Source organism: Phaseolus vulgaris, chromosome 1 (genome assembly GCF_000499845.2).
Source record: "Phaseolus vulgaris cultivar G19833 chromosome 1, P. vulgaris v2.0, whole genome shotgun sequence".
Classification (NCBI taxonomy): Eukaryota; Viridiplantae; Streptophyta; class Magnoliopsida; order Fabales; family Fabaceae; genus Phaseolus; species Phaseolus vulgaris.
In genome coordinates, this window is record NC_023759.2 from 33957511 (window position 1) to 33976935 (window position 19425).

Here is a 19425-nt window from a genome sequence, read left to right on the forward strand (position 1 = left end):
TTCACTTTGAAAATTATTGTATAGTGAGGTAGAGGAAGTTCATTGTTATGTGAAACTTTGCTTTGAGGTGCAAAAGAGGAGGTTACATTCATTGTGCACACACATTCAGTGTAAGCTTCGTTTGCCAAGTTAATGAAGTAAGTAATCAATTTTCAATCGTTTCTAGTTTTTGTTCGAGCTCAGCTGGTCCCGGATATCAGAATCCGGAAGTCTGTTTTTTTCACTATGGATATTAATATCCAGAAGTCAAAATTTTCAATACGGATATTAATATCTGGAAGTCAAAAGTCCAAAGTGTATTACAGATAAAAATATCCGCAAGTCAAAAGTCCATTACGGATAAAAATATTCGGAAGCCACTAATCACTTACGGATAAAAATATCCAGAATGCAATAATGAATTATAGAAAAATTTATGCGGAACGCAATAGTGAATTACGGATAAAAATATCCGGTAGGCATGACGTACCTTGATGGTTCCTTCGATGATGTTTCCTTCTCCGACTTCAGAAGCTCTCCGTCGCGGCTACTGCTGTGCCTGCGATAATGAAGGTCACGGTGGCTGCAAACGAATGGAGAAGAAGGTGGCTCACGGTGGCTGCAAACGAATGGAGAAGAAGATGGCTCACGGTGGCTGCGATAGCTGCTTCACGCACAAAGGAAGAAGAAGAAGAATAGGGTTGGGTGGTATTCTGAAATTCATTAAGGTTAATTTTGTTTTTTTCTTATATGTGATTGGGTGCGAGTTAAAATGTGTTGGGTGCAGGGAGAATCAGCCTTCTTATTTTGGAAACATCTTTTACTTACAAAACACCCCTTATTCAAGAATTATCCAAAACTGTCAAAGATAATTTGATAATTTTTTTAAAAAAATGTAAGGCTGCAGAAAGAAACACCCTATGCAATAACAACCCCATTATTTTAATTGACATTTTTAATATATAGAAAAGTATTTGTGAATGCTTATTATGTTGTTCAAATTCATTGTCCTGGGTCACAAAGTTAGTGACATGATGAACTTTTGGCGTTGTTGGTAATGATATAATGTGTTTTTCACCTATTATTTCAATGTCTTAATTAAACCCAATTTTTTCTTAACTTCTTTCTTCACTATTTTACATTCCCACATTTGCGTGTCAAAAACACTATTACACAATGCATAAAATATTCACCTTATTCATTTAATAAAAATTAATCCATTCATTTATCAAGTCCAAAATTTAACCAATTATTTTTACTAATTTTAACATTTCCCAAATAAGATTTTGTATTTATACACAAGCACCTACTCATATTATAATTTTAAATTGAAAATAAACCTACATAATTACTTGTAAATATATTGAATTTTCTTAAAAAAAAATCTTCAACCTTTTTCCTTCAAATTAATTACTTCTTAACTTAATTATTTTTCAAAAATATTATTTTACCTTATTTCTAAATAAATTGTACTTAATTACTTTTACAAATTTCTATTACCGACATATTACTATATTAAATTAACTTTCTCAATTTCATTTTTTTTTTATATTTATACACTTTAAAAAAAAAATCCTCAAATTAATTAATTTGAAACCATTAATATTTTATTTGTTTATTTTCCACAATTTTTCCTCCCCCGATATTTTAAAAGTAAAAAAAAAAAATAAAAAAAAATAGAAAACCCAGCTCTGAATTCGGTTTTTCTGGGAACCGATTCCGACTCGTATTCCGGCGATATTGCAACCAATCACAGGTCAGAATTCGGACAGAAACCGTGCTATCTGTGTAAATATTTTGCACACTAGAAAGAAAAAAACCCTGCTATTTCAGTGAAAAATTCTTCTTGTGTGAGGATAATGCTTTATCACTAAAGACTTCTGACTCAGGTCAATAGCAGACCCTGGTCTTATAAAAGTACAAAATGGTACCTTGGTTAGATTTTGTTGCCATAAATGAGAATGTCCGACAGCTTTTGCTTTTAAAACCCAAACGTGAACATGAGCTGCATGAATTTTTTCTCCTAAGAATTTGGTGAAAACAAAGAAATTTTCAAATCCAGTTTAGAGTAGAATCAATCCAGATTAAGCTATATTCAGATACTTCAACAAATCACGTGGAGCAACTAATTCTAAGTTTTCTTTCTGAAGATGGTATACAAAAAGATGTACACAGGACATGGATTCCCTACAAAAACACAAGGTTCCTTCTTTACACCTTACCCCTGGGGCCGAGAAAGCATGAATACAGGAGATAGGGAAAAGAGAATAAAAAATAATAAATCAACAACTCTGTTCCGCACGGGGGGAAGAATTCCTTACACAGGATCACACTGCCAATGAGATTTGGTTAAAAGTTACGTGCACTCCTGAAAATCCAATGAGAAGTGCTGTGAATGTCCATAAAAATTAACCATCAACACCGCAACATACTAGGTTATCCCTTGATGAGAGGCTTACAGTAAAACTACGTTTTTAAGATACCAGCCTTTGTTTTATACCAGGATAAAACTGTATCAGTTATCTTAATGTGTAACTGGAACCAGATTAGGCAGGGTGGTTATTCAAGTACGTGAAGAATTGCAAAATAGGTATCAGTTCCAATGCAATTAGAAAAGGTAATGGGCACCAGCTTAAGTTCAGTTATGATAAACAGCAGGATTTCCTTTTTAAAAATTCATATTGGCTTCATACATTTTGATATCAATATCCTTAGAAGTGCAGGGTCGGTGTACCTAAATTTGGCTCTATAGACACCAATCCAGAAGACCCAAATCCTAGATTTTGAAAGGGATAACCATGTTCAAGTAATAATTTTCTTTTTATACTAAACAATGAAGAATAAAAGAAACAGTATCACAATAAAGAAGAAAATATATAGAAATTTGACCTGGTAGAAATTGTCTGGGAATTTACAGCCGCTCTAGGAGCACTTGATCGTGCCCTATGATTATGTTCCTTGCTTATCCGCATTGCGGCAACCTCCTTCTCCATAGAAGCAACTTCCCTACGCATTTTTCTGGCCTCAACTTCCATAGCTTTGTTCAATGTATCAACCTTTTTTGCCAACATCTTCCAACATTAAAAAAAAAAATTGAATTAGACAAGGGAAAAAATGGAATCGGTAATCTTATTTATGAATTGAGAGGATACCTCTATGGCATCATCCTTATCTTTAAGAGTCTGGTCCTTTTCATGACAAGCTTTCCTAAGAGATATAACCTCTTTTTGCAACATGTCATACAGCATTCCTGAAACACAGTCTTCATTTTCTGCTTTAGATTTTTTTACCGGAATGCCATTTGCGCTCTCCTTATGTGTAGTAATAGTCTCACTGGTGATGGTCTGATTATTGGTGTTTGTTGGCATGTTATCTACCCGATTTGCATCAGAGGTTGGCCTCTCTCTCTCCAGGTTTCTACTACCACCATCATACGATCTAGATGAAAGTTTGGCATTTTTTAGTAACACATTAGCACTATTTGATCTTAGAGACCCTGATCTTGAAATTGAGGTTTTCCTCGATAGATATCCATTGGAAGAAGATGAAGAGATACTCTCAGCTCCACCAAAAGATTGTCTCCGTGAAGGCCCAGTGGCAATGTTTCTTCCATCTGATACAGTGAATTTGGAATTACCATTAGATGTCTTAACCCTTTCTTCCAAAACTTTGAAGCGCAATTGATATTTTTCCTGTGAAATCAATTAAATATTTTAGAATAAGCTTTTCAATAAGAATCAAGTGTTTGGAGTCAGATAAAACATTATGCACCTTCATTTGTGCCTCTGCTTTTGCAGTACGCTCAGCTATAGCCAATTTATCACGTAATTGTTGCATTTCACCCTACAAAATGATGTAATTGTTCATGTTTTCAATAAAGCCTAAACAACTTCATCTAATTTATGGGCCACCAAATAACTTCCTTCTAGCATTTATGTTATGGCTGAAAATAAATTACATAACTTCACAAATATCTCTCAGCCTCTCTTACAGTTTTTCCACTTATGACTGACTACCCTCTTTACTAGTCAGTGGTCCTCTAACCTTGGCATGAGAAATATAAACATCTAACCACAGTGTAACCAAGAAGACTAGTGTCAAAGATTAGAACAGGAAAAATGAAATATCTTGTACATGACACTCTGAAAACATCAATCAACAGGAGTATTTAGTGAACATCTGCTACCAGAAATATTCAAATAACTTTCAAAAGACAAAGCAAAAGCAATTTCAGAGCAGTTTACATGCCTGGAAAAATTTTCTTTCTTCTAGCCACTGCTTCACAGGCATCACTTTATCATTAGCATCTTTCCACTCATTTGCAACTACAGTCGCAACCCTGTTTGCAGTAACTTTGGCACGAGCTACTTCCCGCTCTAAAATTTTCCTTTCCCCCTATGTCAACTTTGAAGGTTAGAACTTATAAGCAGCTAAGAGCATCTGCAACAGACTCAAAACAAGAAACAGTATATATGATGATTACAATCTAAAGAACGGTAATAATTACATTCATCTCTTGCACTCTACGCCGGTAATCACGGACAGCATTAGCAGCAGCCCCACCAGCCAAGACTGCCTCTTCAAGCTCCCGAACAGTTTGGGTTAGCTTTTCAACTTCAGCAACCTTTTGCCTAAGCATTTTGTCCAAGATTTTGCCCTCCTCCTAACGTAAGAGTGTAAAATACTTCACTAAATTTTGTATTCCAATCGTTAAGTATGAAAAATATACGTACCTTACTAGCAAGTATAAGCACAAGTAAATTAAAAGAAATCAGAAACCTGGCATATTTCAATCTGTTTCATTAGCTCTTGATTTTTGTTTTGCAGATCATCAACCAAGGATGCTTTTGCCAAAGCAATCTGAACCGTTCTCTCAGCCTCAAGAAGTGCAGCCTCCTTTGATTTGGTTAGCCGATCAAGTGCTCTGTTGTCATCCTGCAGCTTTGCCACCTAAAAAATATAGCAGCAAGGATAAACAATATATACCCCTTTACACTTGATTCTGATCATTAAATGAGACATCCATGGGACATCAAATAACTGAATTAACTACCATCCAATCCCAGCTAAAAATCAATTCAATGCATAACATAGTAATCAAAATGTACCTCCATCCTAGCAAGCTTCAACTCTGCCTCCAGGGGCGCAATAATAGCTTCAATAGGAGGCATTTCATCATCTTTCTGTGCAGCATGCACTCTTCGAAGTGTGGCTTCTGCAGCAAATTGTGCAGCCAGTGCTGCCCTCTTCTCTTCATTGATTTTTTTTGTTTCAAGGTTCTGTCAATCATATTACTAGCATTAAGTTGCACTGAAATAATGGTTATTAAGAAGTGAAGAAAAAAAATCCAATGAGGTAATAACTAGTGTAACTACTAGTACTACCTTACTTTCCAGAAGAACTTCAGCAGCTTTTAGCTTTTCATCCACCTTGTTCAGCTCATCTGTCAGCTGAGATGATTAAACAAAATTAAAAGACGTTGTAAAAAATGGAATTTGTTTAACTACCAAAATCTTATTGCATGCAGACTCCACGCAGTAAAAGCCTCCCAACATTTATACTTCAAGTCAAAGGATTATGTAGTTCGAGAGATGAGAACATTCTGAAGTGAATGTATACAGTAGTGCATTGATTTGCTTTGTCAAAGACAACAAGGAAAACAAAAAAATGTAGTAGTTTATTGCCTTAGAGGGAATACTTGTTCATACCACAAAATACCTAGGTTTCTTGTGAATAAAATATAACTAGAAAAAAAAAGAGCTTATCCTGGACCTTGAAAAAACTTACAAACACATGAGAAGCAAATAGTACAGAATTTTCACACCACTAATAATACATCTTCCTCGTCTATCATCTTAGTTTTCGAAGATTTTTATGCATTATATACTTCAAGCTCAATTGATTTAAATTTATTGCTGCTCGGCTTCTATAATAAGAAAATAGTTTTAAGCAAATTCACCAGCCAAATAGACATTAAACTCACTGTATGAAAACAAATAATCAAAGGACCTATTATCTTTTACTGACCAATTGAGCACTTAATTAAGAAAATCAGAAATGCCTAATTTGACGGTTCACCGAGATAGACACTATCCCATTTCCATCTTACAAGTTAATAAAAACTACAATTTTCTTTTCTGAAAAATTACAAAGCAGATTACAGCATATAGAGAATTCAAGAGAGAAGATACCTCTTCAACCCCCTTTTCCTTAAGACGCTCCGAATTCCTCAATGACTTAATTTCCGCAAGTGCATCCCCAAGCTCCCTATCCTTCTCTGCAAACCAGCTAATCCAGAGTTAAGAAAACACGTGACACAAATAATCAAACTAAATAAAGCAAGTGCATTTTTAATTAACTTGTTCTAAGCTTAGTTTCATCAAGCTCGTGATAGAAAAAACTAAGAAGAATCAATTATTTATTTAATTTCGGTTTTTTAGTCAATTTGAACATAGCACACTCCTTGCACACACGAATGAACAGGTATATGATACGATGTTTTATTTTTCGTTGAGAAGAAGTTGGTTAGTGAAATTGAAGTTGAAGAAATGGCGGATGCCTCGGAGTTCATTCTGGAGGCGCGTGAGCTCAACGCGAACCGGATCGGAGCCGTGAAAGAGCGTGATGAAGTCGTCGGAGGGTTTCTTGGGGCGAGGCTTGAAGGACTTAGCGTCGGGTTCTCCGGCATTCCCAATGTGGGTGCTCGCCATCACAGATCTGTTTAGCGATGCCTCAACCTCATACAAGAAGAAGAAGAAGAACCCTAACTAACCACAATTTCAAAATCAAAAACCAGAGTGAGAACAGTGGCTTTGTTTGTATTGTTGTAGTGTAAGAGTGTTAATGTGTGTTGTTACTGTTGGTGTTGTGTAGTGACAGTGATATTAGGATGTAGGCAGCGTTTGGAAGAGAGAAAAAAAAGGTCAAAGGATTTTAATTAGGGAAGATCAGTGATGAGTGGCACTGAGAAAAGGTGAAGTAGTTAATTTTTCATGGCAAAAAAATAGTTCTCATACAAAATTAAAAGTAAATTAAGAATAAATTCATTTATAAAAAAATATTAATTTCTTCCAAATTTAATTTGAATTAATGAATTCTTAATATCAATAAAAAAAAGGTTCATTCAAATAATTGGGAAGGAAATAGAAACAAAACTGACTTATATTAGTGAGCACGGTCTTAATATATAAACCAAAAACACTATTGTCTTTTTGTCTTTTCTCTTTCTTTTTTTAAAAATAACATATATATGTATAAATAATTACAAATTTAAAGTAATTAGTTATAGATTTTTTGTGTGAAAAATTAACTCGTTTAGTGAATCGCATATAATGAGATATATTATCATTGTTAAAAGCATTAAAATATTACTTTTTTGAAAGAATTTGATTTTATTTAAACAATTTATCATATAATATATCTCACAAGACTATGTTATGACATACAAATTAAATGATTTAAAAATATTTTAGAGAAGTTACTGGATCATATAAATTATTATCATATATTTTTAGGAAATAAATTATTATTAATTAACAACGCACGTGTCTTGTGTTTGATTTAGTTGAAAAGGATAAGAAAAATTAGCAATCACAGTGTTGGCTAGCCTGCATGCAGAATGGTATTTGATATCTTACATTGAGAATTATTTTTTCTTGTACATATTTTGTTACGATTTCTGTTATTAAATAAAATAAAATAAAAATTAATTAAGGATAATAAAATAGGTTGAATTTGATTGGTCAACTAGTCATCAACTTTTTAAACCGTCAAGTCACAAATGAGAAGCAAATTATTTATCTTTCTTATTTTTTTACATTCTTAAAATGATTTTTTTTTACAATCTTTTTATTCAAAAAGTTATATCAATAATTACAATCAAATAAATATTATAAAAATAATTTATTTATAACTAAAAATATTAAAAAAATTAAAAAATAACAGTAAAATTTACTAGATTACTAATTTCAACTCGTATAAATCAGAGGAATGAGTTTGAGATTAATGAATGAGAGGTGTGAAAGAGGGCATGCATGGTAGGTTTAATGGTGAGAAGAATGGTTTGGTTGGTGGAAAGGATTAAGAATGAAAAGAAAGGAAAGGGAATAGGTGGAGGGGATAATGAGTAGGGTTTAGTTTACAGTTGAGAGGAATTATAATATGAAGGGAAGGATAGCACATGGGACTACAAACGTGTCATGACAAAACTTCAATCCAATTCCTACCACTCTCATGCCTTGGGACCCTTCTCTATGGACAAAACCTACATCACCCATTTTGTCTTTTAATGTTCCAAACCAAACTATCTTTTATGTCATATTAATATTAGTTAATAAAAATAATATCTTCAATTTATTATTAAATATGATTATCAATAATATGAATAAGTAACTAACATTGTTATTACTCACAAATATATCAATATTTTTAGTCATAAATTATAATTGCTTAATTTTGTAAATCAAAAGAATCAAATGCGAAGTTCATTTTTTTGTATGAACTAGAATTGCACATTTACAAGACTAGAAGTGGATTTTTTAAAAATTATATTAGATCAATTCATACACTGGTATAGAATTGTATTTTTTTTAAGGAATTGTTCAACTTATTAATTTTATTGATAACTATTTCTTATTAAAGAATTTGATTGATTATATTTTTATGTATTTTATTTTTAATTATGTTTTTCGTTTCTAAGTTTCAAATTTGAAAGTTTATTTAATTTTTGTTAGGTTGGTGAGATTTTTTTTTTATTTCCATATTTTTTCTTTATTTTCTGGAAGTCTTTCTCTGAGTTTTTTTTCGACTATTTGTCTAAGATTCTGAGATTTGTTTCATCTTTTTTCTCCTGCAGACGCTACCATCTAAAAAGTTATTAAGGAATCTTATTCTTATTTTTTTTACAGATTTCTAAATATTCTTAATTTAAGTGGTTGTTTCAATTATTTTCTTATGAGTGTTTTAGTTTATTTAGTTATGTTCTCTTGGGTTTTAGGAGTTTGTTGTGTTTTCAGTTAAATTTTTGCTTACTATTTCAAGCAATTGTCAAATGATCAATGGGAATTATTTTGAATTATATGATTTTCATCTGAGAAATAGAATACATTTAATACTGAAATTGTCTAAGTGGTACATATTCAAAATTTAGATAATTTGGTTTGATTTGGTTATTAAGGTTTTCTTAGGTTTTAACATATTAATTGTTTTGAATGGTGAAATGGAGTTAGAACATGCAAACTATGTATTAAATAAATGGATTTCACCATAATTTTGCAAATTTATTATTTTTGCATATCTCATTTAAGTATTGAGTTGTTGCTCAAAGAATGTTTAAATAAGGGCCATTAACTTAGGTGCATAATACTATCATTTGAGTATCTGCTTGATTGCTCAAGTGATAACATTCCTTACTTAAGTTATGGTATAAATTTTTAAGTAACAGAGGTTCCAAAACAATTTTCTCTCCCTTAGAATTTTATGGTTGTGGTTGCTCAAACAATGAAGTATTGTTGAGATGGTGAGATTATGCTAAGTATAAGTGAGTCTTGTGCTTAATAATCATCCTTGCAACTCAGTGAGAAAGGTATCCCATCAATTCTCTTTCCTTCAAAAGTATATCACTCAAACGTTGGTGTGTCACTCAAGCGATATGACATATCACTTAGGATATAATATTGTGGCTTAAGCAAGGGAGAATTAGTAAACTTTTTCCTATTTCAAATAGTGAATGTTGCTCAATTGATAGTTACTTGTTCAAACAACCTCAAAGTGAAGTTAATGCATGGTTTTGCTCAATTAATCAATATATATGTGTAATTGTTTCATGATATACTATTGAATATCCTTAAATCGACATTTTGAGCAATCATACAAAAGCTTATTGATTTGACATCTTATGTTGAATTAGATTATTTGAGGCCAAATACATGAGATTACATGTCGAACTAATTTATGATTTATAGAATTAAGTAGAAAAACTCATTATTGAAAGGACATACTAGAACCTTTGCTTCAATGATAGTTGTCTAAATCATGTAGATTAAGACATTAAGTAACAAGAAGTAAAGAAGAGTTCTTGCACCATTATTACATATTATTGGTTATACAATAGTTTGCATAATGAACCTATCCTAACTTATGGAATTGAGGTCCACGTAGAGACCAAAAGTGCTTAAATGATTTTAATATTTAGTTGGACATATTTAATACAAATGTTCTAGGAAATGTTTGTGTATTACTTTATATTAATCAAGTTAAGTTGATTTTATATGGATTAATATACTTAAATAATGACTTATATGTTTATACATAGATTATAAATTCTTGATAATTTTTCTTTCTATGTCTTTTATATAACTTTCTATTGTCATTATACTTGGTATATGAAGAGGTAACATTGTAGGGCAAAATGACATTTCCAGACTAGTACACAAAATCTATCTTGATTTCATTTTCTATTGATGATGGTTCTCATGGGTCTGATATTAGTCTTCGGTGATCATGATTAATATATATGAATATTTCAAAAGGTGTTGAGTGTGATAAATTACTTTGAATAATTGATACGAGTTTGAGTAATACATATTAGTTTAAGTGATTCGATAACAATTTCCCATGTTAATTCTCTAGAGTGGGGATGTTTATAATATTTGTTGTAAGAAAATAATATTATTATAGTAATGATATATTTATATGAAAATGAATTATGTGTTTAAATGAGATTGATGTTTATAACATTAGCTATGTATGAAATATACTTCAATAATCATACTCAATATATAATATGTCACTTTGCAAGATATAGCATAGAGGTATGTAAGGACTAAGATGATTATTTTATGATTAATCTTTTACTATTTTAACTTTTTTATATTTTTTTGAGAACATGTAATTTTAACTTCTGTAGTCTTTGAGAACATGTGATTTCAGCATAATTGTATTAGTAATATATATGGGGCGACAGTAAATTGTTATTCCATATTTTTATTTAGTTCTTTATATATATATTTTTTATTTTTTTAATAATATTTTTTTTATGTGATGTGAAATTATTGTTATTACTTGAGATATCAGTATAGCTGATATATCAACTTGTATAGTAATATTTAACATGAAATTTTTTATATTTTTTTATTAAATATTTTATGGTTAAAATTTAGGATTTAGGGTTTTAATTCTTTCAACTAATATAGTTAAAGTTTCTGGTGTTACAATTTTTATTAAATATTATATTGTTTAATATATTTTAATTGATTTTTTTTCAAAATTTCCTGTTAAATTGAAAATTCATTTCACATAAACTATATTAATTTAAAATTATTTCATGTCTTGTTTACGCATATTAAAATTAACGTAATATATATAGCATATATACTAATTCATAGTATCTAGGGAAAATAATTACATGTTTTTGTCAAATTCCAGAAAATCGAACTGGATTTCTCCATTTTAAAACTAAACCAAACATCATTGTTGCATTCGTCTCACTGTTAAATTTCTTCCTAATTTATTGGGAGTTTATTTCTTATATTTCCCCCCAATTTCTTATTACACAACAACGGAAATCTTAAAAAAATATAGTTGAGTAGTTCTTCGTTGTTCCCAAAGGTGGTTGTGACGTTTGGAATAAACTTTAATCCAACGTTATTTCCTCTGTAAAATGGAAAATAAAGAAGAACAGAGAAATTGGTCCCTGCATGAACGTTACGGGTTTGATTGAAAAATGTGAAATAAAAAACGTGAGTTGGCCACCAACCAAAGAACTAATCGTTGTATACTAATTTTGAAAAACTGGTTTTTGTATGGAAAACAATTGACATAGGAAAAAGAAAAACAAAATAATTTCAAACTATAACATTCCACATCCATTAAAAATCACTTTAAAACTCACCTTTAATTTATGTGTTACTAATTGTACTTGTGATGAATATGAATGGTGGGATTAATTATTAACCAGTTTTTTCAAAATTTATAGACCTTGTTTTCTATTTAATTAAAACGTTTTAAAAAAATAATAAATGGAGAAATCCTTAAGTATTGAAATTATAACATATTAACAACTTATATTATTTGAAATATTGATAATAATCGTTTTTCTATAAATAAACTTGGAACTAATAGTTGAGTTCCCAAATATTTTGACTTAAACATGAATAAACCATAAAAGGTGTGTTAGAACCTAAAAAGAGTTATATTAGTTATCTTCAACCTAGCATCTTTCCATACAAGATAAAAATTTAATTTTATATTTTAAAAAATAAAATTATAAAAGTAAAAACTAATATATATGAGTTAACTTAAAAGTTAAGCAACCACTGTAGTACTTACTAGGCATCACTTATAGAAAAAACAAAGGAGATACCTTCTGAATAAAATAGCCTGAATTGTTATTGATTTTAGTGTTTATAGATTAAAAAATAAACAGATAACAAAATTATAATTTTTCTAGAAAAACAGTTTTTATAATTAAATTTGAGTTTGAGAGTAAATTTCACATCGTTGGAAGACAACATTAAATATAATTTTAAATTTTCTTCTTCTTAAACAACACAAAATTATATAAAAAATACTAAACTATTTTTTAAATAAGATTTTTGAAAAAAAAAATATTTGAGTTATAAAAAGATTGACTTTATTCTTATATATTTTTATTTATAATGAAAAATCAAGGTTAAATACTTCATTTTGTACAACAAATTGATCAAACGGACATTTTAAACGACTAAAATTATTTAATGCTCAATTTGCGTTTTGATATTTCAATTTAAGTAAATGGAATTGAGCTTTTAATTGATTAAAATCACTTAATGCTCCATCATTTAAATTCTCTTAATTTATTTTATTAAAATGACAAATTAATATATTATAATCATTTACGTTTTGATTTTAACATATTCAAATGAAGATTGAACTTATTAAAACTTTGAGTGCGGAATATTTTGATTGATTACAAATACATGTGATTCTACATATTTGTTTTTTATTTCAAAACTAAAAGTGTGAAAAATTAATTCTTATCTTCTCAAAATCACTTTTTCTATGTGTATCGGTCAAATAATAACTTTTTGAAGTTTTTTTTAAGCAAAATGCGATCAACATACTTGTTAAAGAAGACATTGTTTCTCAACTAGTGTATTATTATTGTTCTTCACTTTATCTAGTTGATATTGTTTTTGTTTATGTTGTATTTTTAGCGCTTGTATAGTGGCTTGAATATGGTTTCAAGTTGATCTTGTAATAGAGTGTTACAAGGTGTGGAATAAGACGTTGTAGGGTTCAAAACTTCGATTTTTGTGCTAATTTTCTTTTAATCTTTGCTAAGTGTCTATAAAATTTGAAGATTTGTTCTGTGGAGCTTTATTGATGTGGTTGAACAACTAGATGTAACTCTTATTATAAAGTGAATTAGTATAAAAATTATTTGTTGATCTTTCTCTCTCTTTATCATTTTTCTTGCTTTAATATCTTCCTCATCTCAAATTTTATGTTCAAAGTTTAATAAAGTTTTTTATTCTTAATTTGTAAAAAATTTTAAAAAATCAATTCACCTACCTATGTAACTTAACCCTTAAAAGCTAACATGTAGAAGTTTATATTGAGTTTGGTAAATAATAGATATTCTAGTAAATTCAACTTGTATCTTTCGCCTTTGAAATTTTGATTTACTCCTTCATCTTCTAAAGATAGATAATTTTTTTTTAATAATAATAGATTTAATATATAATAATTATTTTAAAATATAAAGGTAGTATAAATCTTACAAGGTTAAAAATATATTTGAAATGTACAATTATATAATGTGCCATAAAACTCTTATCAAATATCTTACACGAAAATTAATATTTATAAAAATATTACTTTATTTTGAGTAAAATTTAATAAAAGACTAAGTTATATATATAATATGACACATAAGGTCCTACATATAACTAAATGATGTTTTAATGTATAAAAATAGATTAAACTAAACATAAAAATTATTATAAAGTTTTAAATTAAAAACAATTATTCTTAAATTATAATAATATGTTTCGAGTGATTGGATTTATATTTAACAAACTCTTTACTGTATGAAGACCGTGTAAATTACATGTATATATTAAAAATTAGTGCAAACATTTTAAATATAACACTTATTATTTAATTATTATATAAAGTGTGTGACCATATTTGTTTTATTGTAAAAAGATATTATAACTGTTGAAGATGGAGGAAGCTTCTTCTCTACTCAGTCCTTGTGTGTTTGATGAAGAAAATAGCTAGTTTGCTTTGAAGTTGTAATGGGTTTAAATGATCTTGTATTTAGGCTTGTGTATGTGTAAGGTTGCCTTTTGCTACCGGACCTATCCTAGATGCCTAATCAAGCTTAGATCAAGCACATGAAGTGGTTAAAAGTTTTTCAAAAAAACATTTTAAAGTTTTCTAAAAAATCAGGATACTGCACAAAAATAAATCTGTTTGTTTGAAAAACAATAGATTTATTTTTGTTCAGCTAAAAGGATTTTCGAAATTCTGTTAGGGCACCAAAGGTACAATTCAGTCAGTTATTTCAGTTAGCTGAGTTGACAATTTTCCTAAAATAAATCTGTTTGTTTTTAAGCTGAATCTGTTGTTTTCTTAACAGCTTTTGAACTGTTTTTTGAAAAATAGTTAGAAACTGTTTTCTATATAAAGAAAAGCTTATCTCACATGAAAGGTTGTTGAGCAATCACGGTTTTAACAGAGATCAATCATTTTTTGTGTGAGAAGAAGGATTAGAATCACTAAAAAAAAACTTTTATTAGAAATGGCCAAAGGCGGACACTAATCACAAAAAGCCCACGCAAAGATGCAATTAATGTGGGCTTTGCCTTCACACAACTTTGAAGCTAATATCGTCGTCGCAAAAAAAATTGTCGGGTGTGTGGCGTCGCAATAAGTTGGCTTGCGTGGGCTTTGCCCACAAGTTGCCAACACAAAAAATTACAAATGTTAACCTAAGCGGGGGCTTAGCTTTGGACAGAAAGTGAGGGCTTAGGCTTAGCTAGGGGGACAATAAAATTAGCGTGGGATTAACCTTGGATAAGGGGACAATAAAATTAAAAATAAAGCGTGAGCTTAGCCTTGGATAGCGGGACAATAAAATTAGAATAAAGCGAGGGCTTGACCTTGGTAAAGTGACAATGAAATTAGAATGGACTTAACCTTGGATAAGTGGACACATAATTTTTTTTTGTATGCGCTATTTTTGGCAGCTATTGAACTTCACTTTTAAATAAAAGTTTGAATTTTAAATATTAAATATTAATATTTTTCAATTTTTTTTTTGCAATAGAATTAAAAAGAAAAAAACATCAATGAATTGATAAGTTAAAAACTAAAAAACAAAAGTAATGAATAAATTATTATATTGATGAATAAAAAGTGTTTAAGCACCGGAAGATGGACATTAATTAGTTAGCTTGGTTATCTTAGTGATTTCATTATTCTTCTTCTTAGGTTTAGGCTTTGTTGAAATGCCTTCCATTTGCGCTGCTTACTAGTTATGTTTTATCGAAACATATGCAATGAAAAAACTATCATTTTAATACTTTTAAGAAACTTTGTTCTATAATAAACATAATCACGCTTTCCGCACACGCTTCAGCTTTCACCAATTTTAAAACCAATTGATTCAAAGCAAATTCAAATGAATCACCTTGCTCGCTGGACGCACATCTTCACCAAAACAGCTAGCACCAAGTACTGATTTCAGCTGGAACAGTTCAGTATCAACAGCTGTATTGAGACAACAACACACCACCATTTTCAATTCTGTATCAGAAACACCAATTTCAGTAGTTTTGTAATTTTAGCAAACACTTTATCTGCTTCAATTTATAGAACATTCTTCAAATTACATCACCACACCAATTCACATAATGCTTCAATCATACTACATCACAGCACCATGAGCAATTCATCAAACAGTTTATCTGCAGTTTTAACAAGTACACAAATTATTGATCCAATTTGTTTGGCAATTCCAGCAACCAATGCATTACCAACCAGCAACAAATCACATAATTTTGTTTCCGACAACGTCTTCTGTTTTTCAGTTTTGCACCAAACTGCTTTGCACAAAGGAATCAGTTCTTCACCGAGCCAACAAATTCACTCGCGAATCATCAACTAAGCTTGAGAAATTATCTCGTGCATCAATGAGCTCGTATTCTCCGTTAAGCTTCTCCAATATCGCTCTAGAAAACGAAGAACAGTGAACGCAAAAGGCAGAACCAAAAATCGTCGGAATCGGAAGTGAAAGCGGAAGAAGAACATACATAAACCAATTTCGACTAAGAGCAAAAGGAATCGAAGCTTTTGATTTTGTTTTTGGACTTCCAATTCCAGTTTCGAATTCTCCTCCACAACCACCGCAAAATACACTCCAAAATCGCCTTCACCGAAAATCGAACACTTTTGTTCGCGATTCTTCACTGCTTCGAGTATTAGCGTTCTCCAATCAACTTCTGACGAAGCTCCGAGACATGAACATATTCATATGGAGTGAAAGAGGATTTGATGGATAAACAATCCACGAACAGCACCGTCAGAGGCAAACGAAAACTGAAATTCTGCTTCAACAATGCTTGAATGCTCAACAGAGAGAGTACTCCAATGGCAATGCTTGAATGCTCAACAGAGAGAGAGATTTGAATGGAGAGAAGATGTGAGAATGTGAGTATTGCTGAGGAAAAGTGGAGTGAAGTGAGTATTGCTTCAGAATTGAAAAATGAAAGAAGAAAAAGAAAAGAAAAAGAAAAGAAGAAAAAGAAAAGAAGGGATTAAAGTAAAGCAAAAATAAAAATTAATTATTTGTGTGTAATTTGCGAGGGTTTAACCTTCATATTATTTAAATTTAATTTTAAAACTTTTAGCGTGGGCTTAACCTTCAAATACTTAAATTTTAATTATTTTTATAATTTTAATAGCTGCCATTTCAGCAACGCAACCATTATTTTTTTATTTTTTATTTTTTTAACTTTACGTGAGAATAACTCACGCTTTCCTCACACCTTAATTTATTTTAATAATGAAGGTTTAATGAAGGTTTAATGGACACTATTTAGTGTCCACTTATGGCCTTCAATATTTGTTTGCAGCTAAATTAAGATTTCCTTGCAGTGAATACTTTTTGTGAAAGGTTTTCAAGAGAGATCTTCAAGTGTGCTTGTTCTAGGAAAACCTTGATCTTGGTGAAGGTGCTGATGCAGTTCTGCAGCAATTGAACTACTGGTTTTGAGTTCTTGCATCTTCTTTCAGGTGTTATCTTTCCTTTATTCTTTCTTGTAAAAGGTGTAAGTGTTAGTCACTCTTTGATAGGGTTTCTTGGAGTGCAAGGTGTGCTGAAATAGGGTTTTTCAACTTTGGTTGTATTGTTCTTGTAGGTTTCAAGACCTGCTGTGTTGTAATTGTTTGGAATTGGTTTTTAGTGTATTTCACCTTGGAGTGAGGTGAAACTGGATGTAGCTCTTTATGAGTGAACCAATATAAACCGTGCTTGCATAAATCTTCTCATCCCTGCACTCGTTTCTGGTTTTTGTTTAATCTGTCAAGAACGAAATCTGTTCATTTGAAATTAAACCTGTTAATTCTGGGCTTAGTAAAAACTGTCATTCTTGATTTGGAAAAGTTATCTAATCATAAACAAAGCTTTTGAATATAAGTTTAAGGACGAACAATTTTCTTCATTAAATCCTTGATAAAGATTCATTGTCTTTAAAGCTTTGTGTTGAATAAATTTGATTGTTCTTTTGGAAAATTTTGTGTTCTTCAAAACTATTAAGAGTGAACCAATCTGGTGTTTTTTTTTTCATTGTTTGATCTTAATCCTAATCTGGATATGTTCTGTTTGTGTTAAAATGGTTTGAAGAATCAATTTGTTCATTCTAAAAAGAATTTGTTCTTTTTCTTTTGTTAAACTGTAAAACAGTTTGAGTTTGCGAAAATTTTATAACTTCAATTCACCCGTCCCCTCTTGAACTTAGACACTAATAGACCCAACAATTGGTATCAAGAGCTAGGACTTGTATTTTGCTGAAGTGTATGGATTATGTCTGAGTTTAAAAGGCCTTTTGCTGAAGGTGCGTCTGTTGATAGATCTCCTATGTTTGGTGGTGTGAATTATGCTTTCTGGAAAATTAGAATGAAGATCTTCATGGAATCTATTGACATGGGTATTTGGGATGCAGTGGCAAATGGACCTTTTTTACCTATGCAGGTTGTCAAAGAAGAAACTGTGAAGAAGCCTTGGTCTGAATGGAGTGAAACTGAAAGGAAGAAGGCTCAATATGACTCCCTAGCCAAGAACATCATCACCTCTGCATTGAATATGGATGAATTCTTTAGGGTGTCCCAATGCAACTCAGCTAAGGAGATGTGGGAAGTACTGGAAGTAACCCATGAGGGCACAGATGATGTGAAACGTTCAAGGAAGCATTCACTCATTCAAGAATATGAGTTGTTTAGGATGCAACCAGAAGAGAGCATTGCAGATGTGCAGAAACGTTTTACACATATTGTGAATCATCTCACTGATCTTGGTAAGGTCTTTGACAAGGAAGAGCTCAACATAAAGGTGCTGAAATGCCTTGATAGGAGCTAGCAACCTAAGGTAACAACAATCTCTGAATCCAGAGATTTATCCAAGATGTCTACTACTGCACTCTTTGGAAAATTGATGGAACATGAGTTAGAACTCAAAAGATTGAAAGAACAAGAAACAATGGAGAAAAGAGCCAAAGGAATTGCCTTGAAGATTACCATGGAACATGATACAAGTGATGAAGAGGAGAATCCTGAACATGATGAGACTTTGAGTCTGCTCACTAGAAAATTCAGTATATTCCTTAGAAGAAAGAACTGAGACAGAACTCAACAAAGAAAAAGGTACTCAAAATCCAATGATTCAAACTCTTCTAGTTACACTTGCTTTGGGTGTGGCAAACCAGGTCATATAAAGGTTGATTGTCCAAACAATCAAAACAAAAAAAAAATCAGCAAGCAAGAAGAGTGAAAGAGGCAAAGGAAAAAAAGCATATATCTCTTGGGAGGAAAATGAAGTATCCTCAACAAGTGACTCCTCAAATGGAAGTGAAGAAGCAAATCTGTGCTTCATGGTGAATGATGAAGGATCAATATCTGATTCAGTAAGTGATTTTTCAACTGATTCTGAAAGTTATGATCAACTATTAATTGCTTTTAAGGAAACACATGATGAAGCAAATAGATTGGCTGTTATATGTAACAAACTAAACAAAGTAAATAGGGTACTGGAACCTAAAGTTAAGGCTCTTGAGGAAGAATTACACAAAGCTAAAACTGATTTGTTAGCCTTGAATTAACATGTATGCATGCATCCATAAAAACCTATGAAAACTGTAAGAAACTGGAAAAACAGGTTGAATATCTGCTAAAAACATTATCAAA

The 19425-nt window shown here is 30.9% G+C and overlaps 2 protein-coding genes across 3 annotated transcripts; one reads left to right on the forward strand and one right to left on the reverse strand.

The window, feature by feature from the left end:
* Positions 1-2096: 2096 nt before the first annotated feature.
* On the reverse strand, positions 2097-6941 carry LOC137813966 (microtubule-associated protein 70-2-like). 2 transcript variants are annotated; one of them, XM_068616464.1, is made up of 11 exons: positions 6539-6941; positions 6171-6256; positions 5364-5429; positions 5088-5258; positions 4759-4929; positions 4487-4642; positions 4228-4374; positions 3751-3822; positions 3132-3671; positions 2869-3050; positions 2097-2347 (listed from the first exon to the last, which is right to left on the reverse strand). In XM_068616464.1, the coding sequence occupies exons 1-11, from the start codon at positions 6687-6689 to the stop codon at positions 2329-2331; spliced, it is 1761 nt and encodes a 586-aa protein (XP_068472565.1). In that variant the 5' UTR covers positions 6690-6941; the 3' UTR covers positions 2097-2328. The 2 variants fall into 2 exon arrangements, with proteins under 2 accessions (XP_068472565.1, XP_068472564.1); XM_068616463.1 differs by having other exon boundaries at positions 6171-6267; positions 6474-6922.
* Positions 6942-18049: 11108 nt separating this feature from the next.
* LOC137815919 (uncharacterized) lies at positions 18050-18601 on the forward strand. The gene has a single exon (XM_068619026.1). The coding sequence runs from the start codon at positions 18050-18052 to the stop codon at positions 18599-18601; it is 552 nt and encodes a 183-aa protein (XP_068475127.1).
* Positions 18602-19425: the final 824 nt, after the last annotated feature.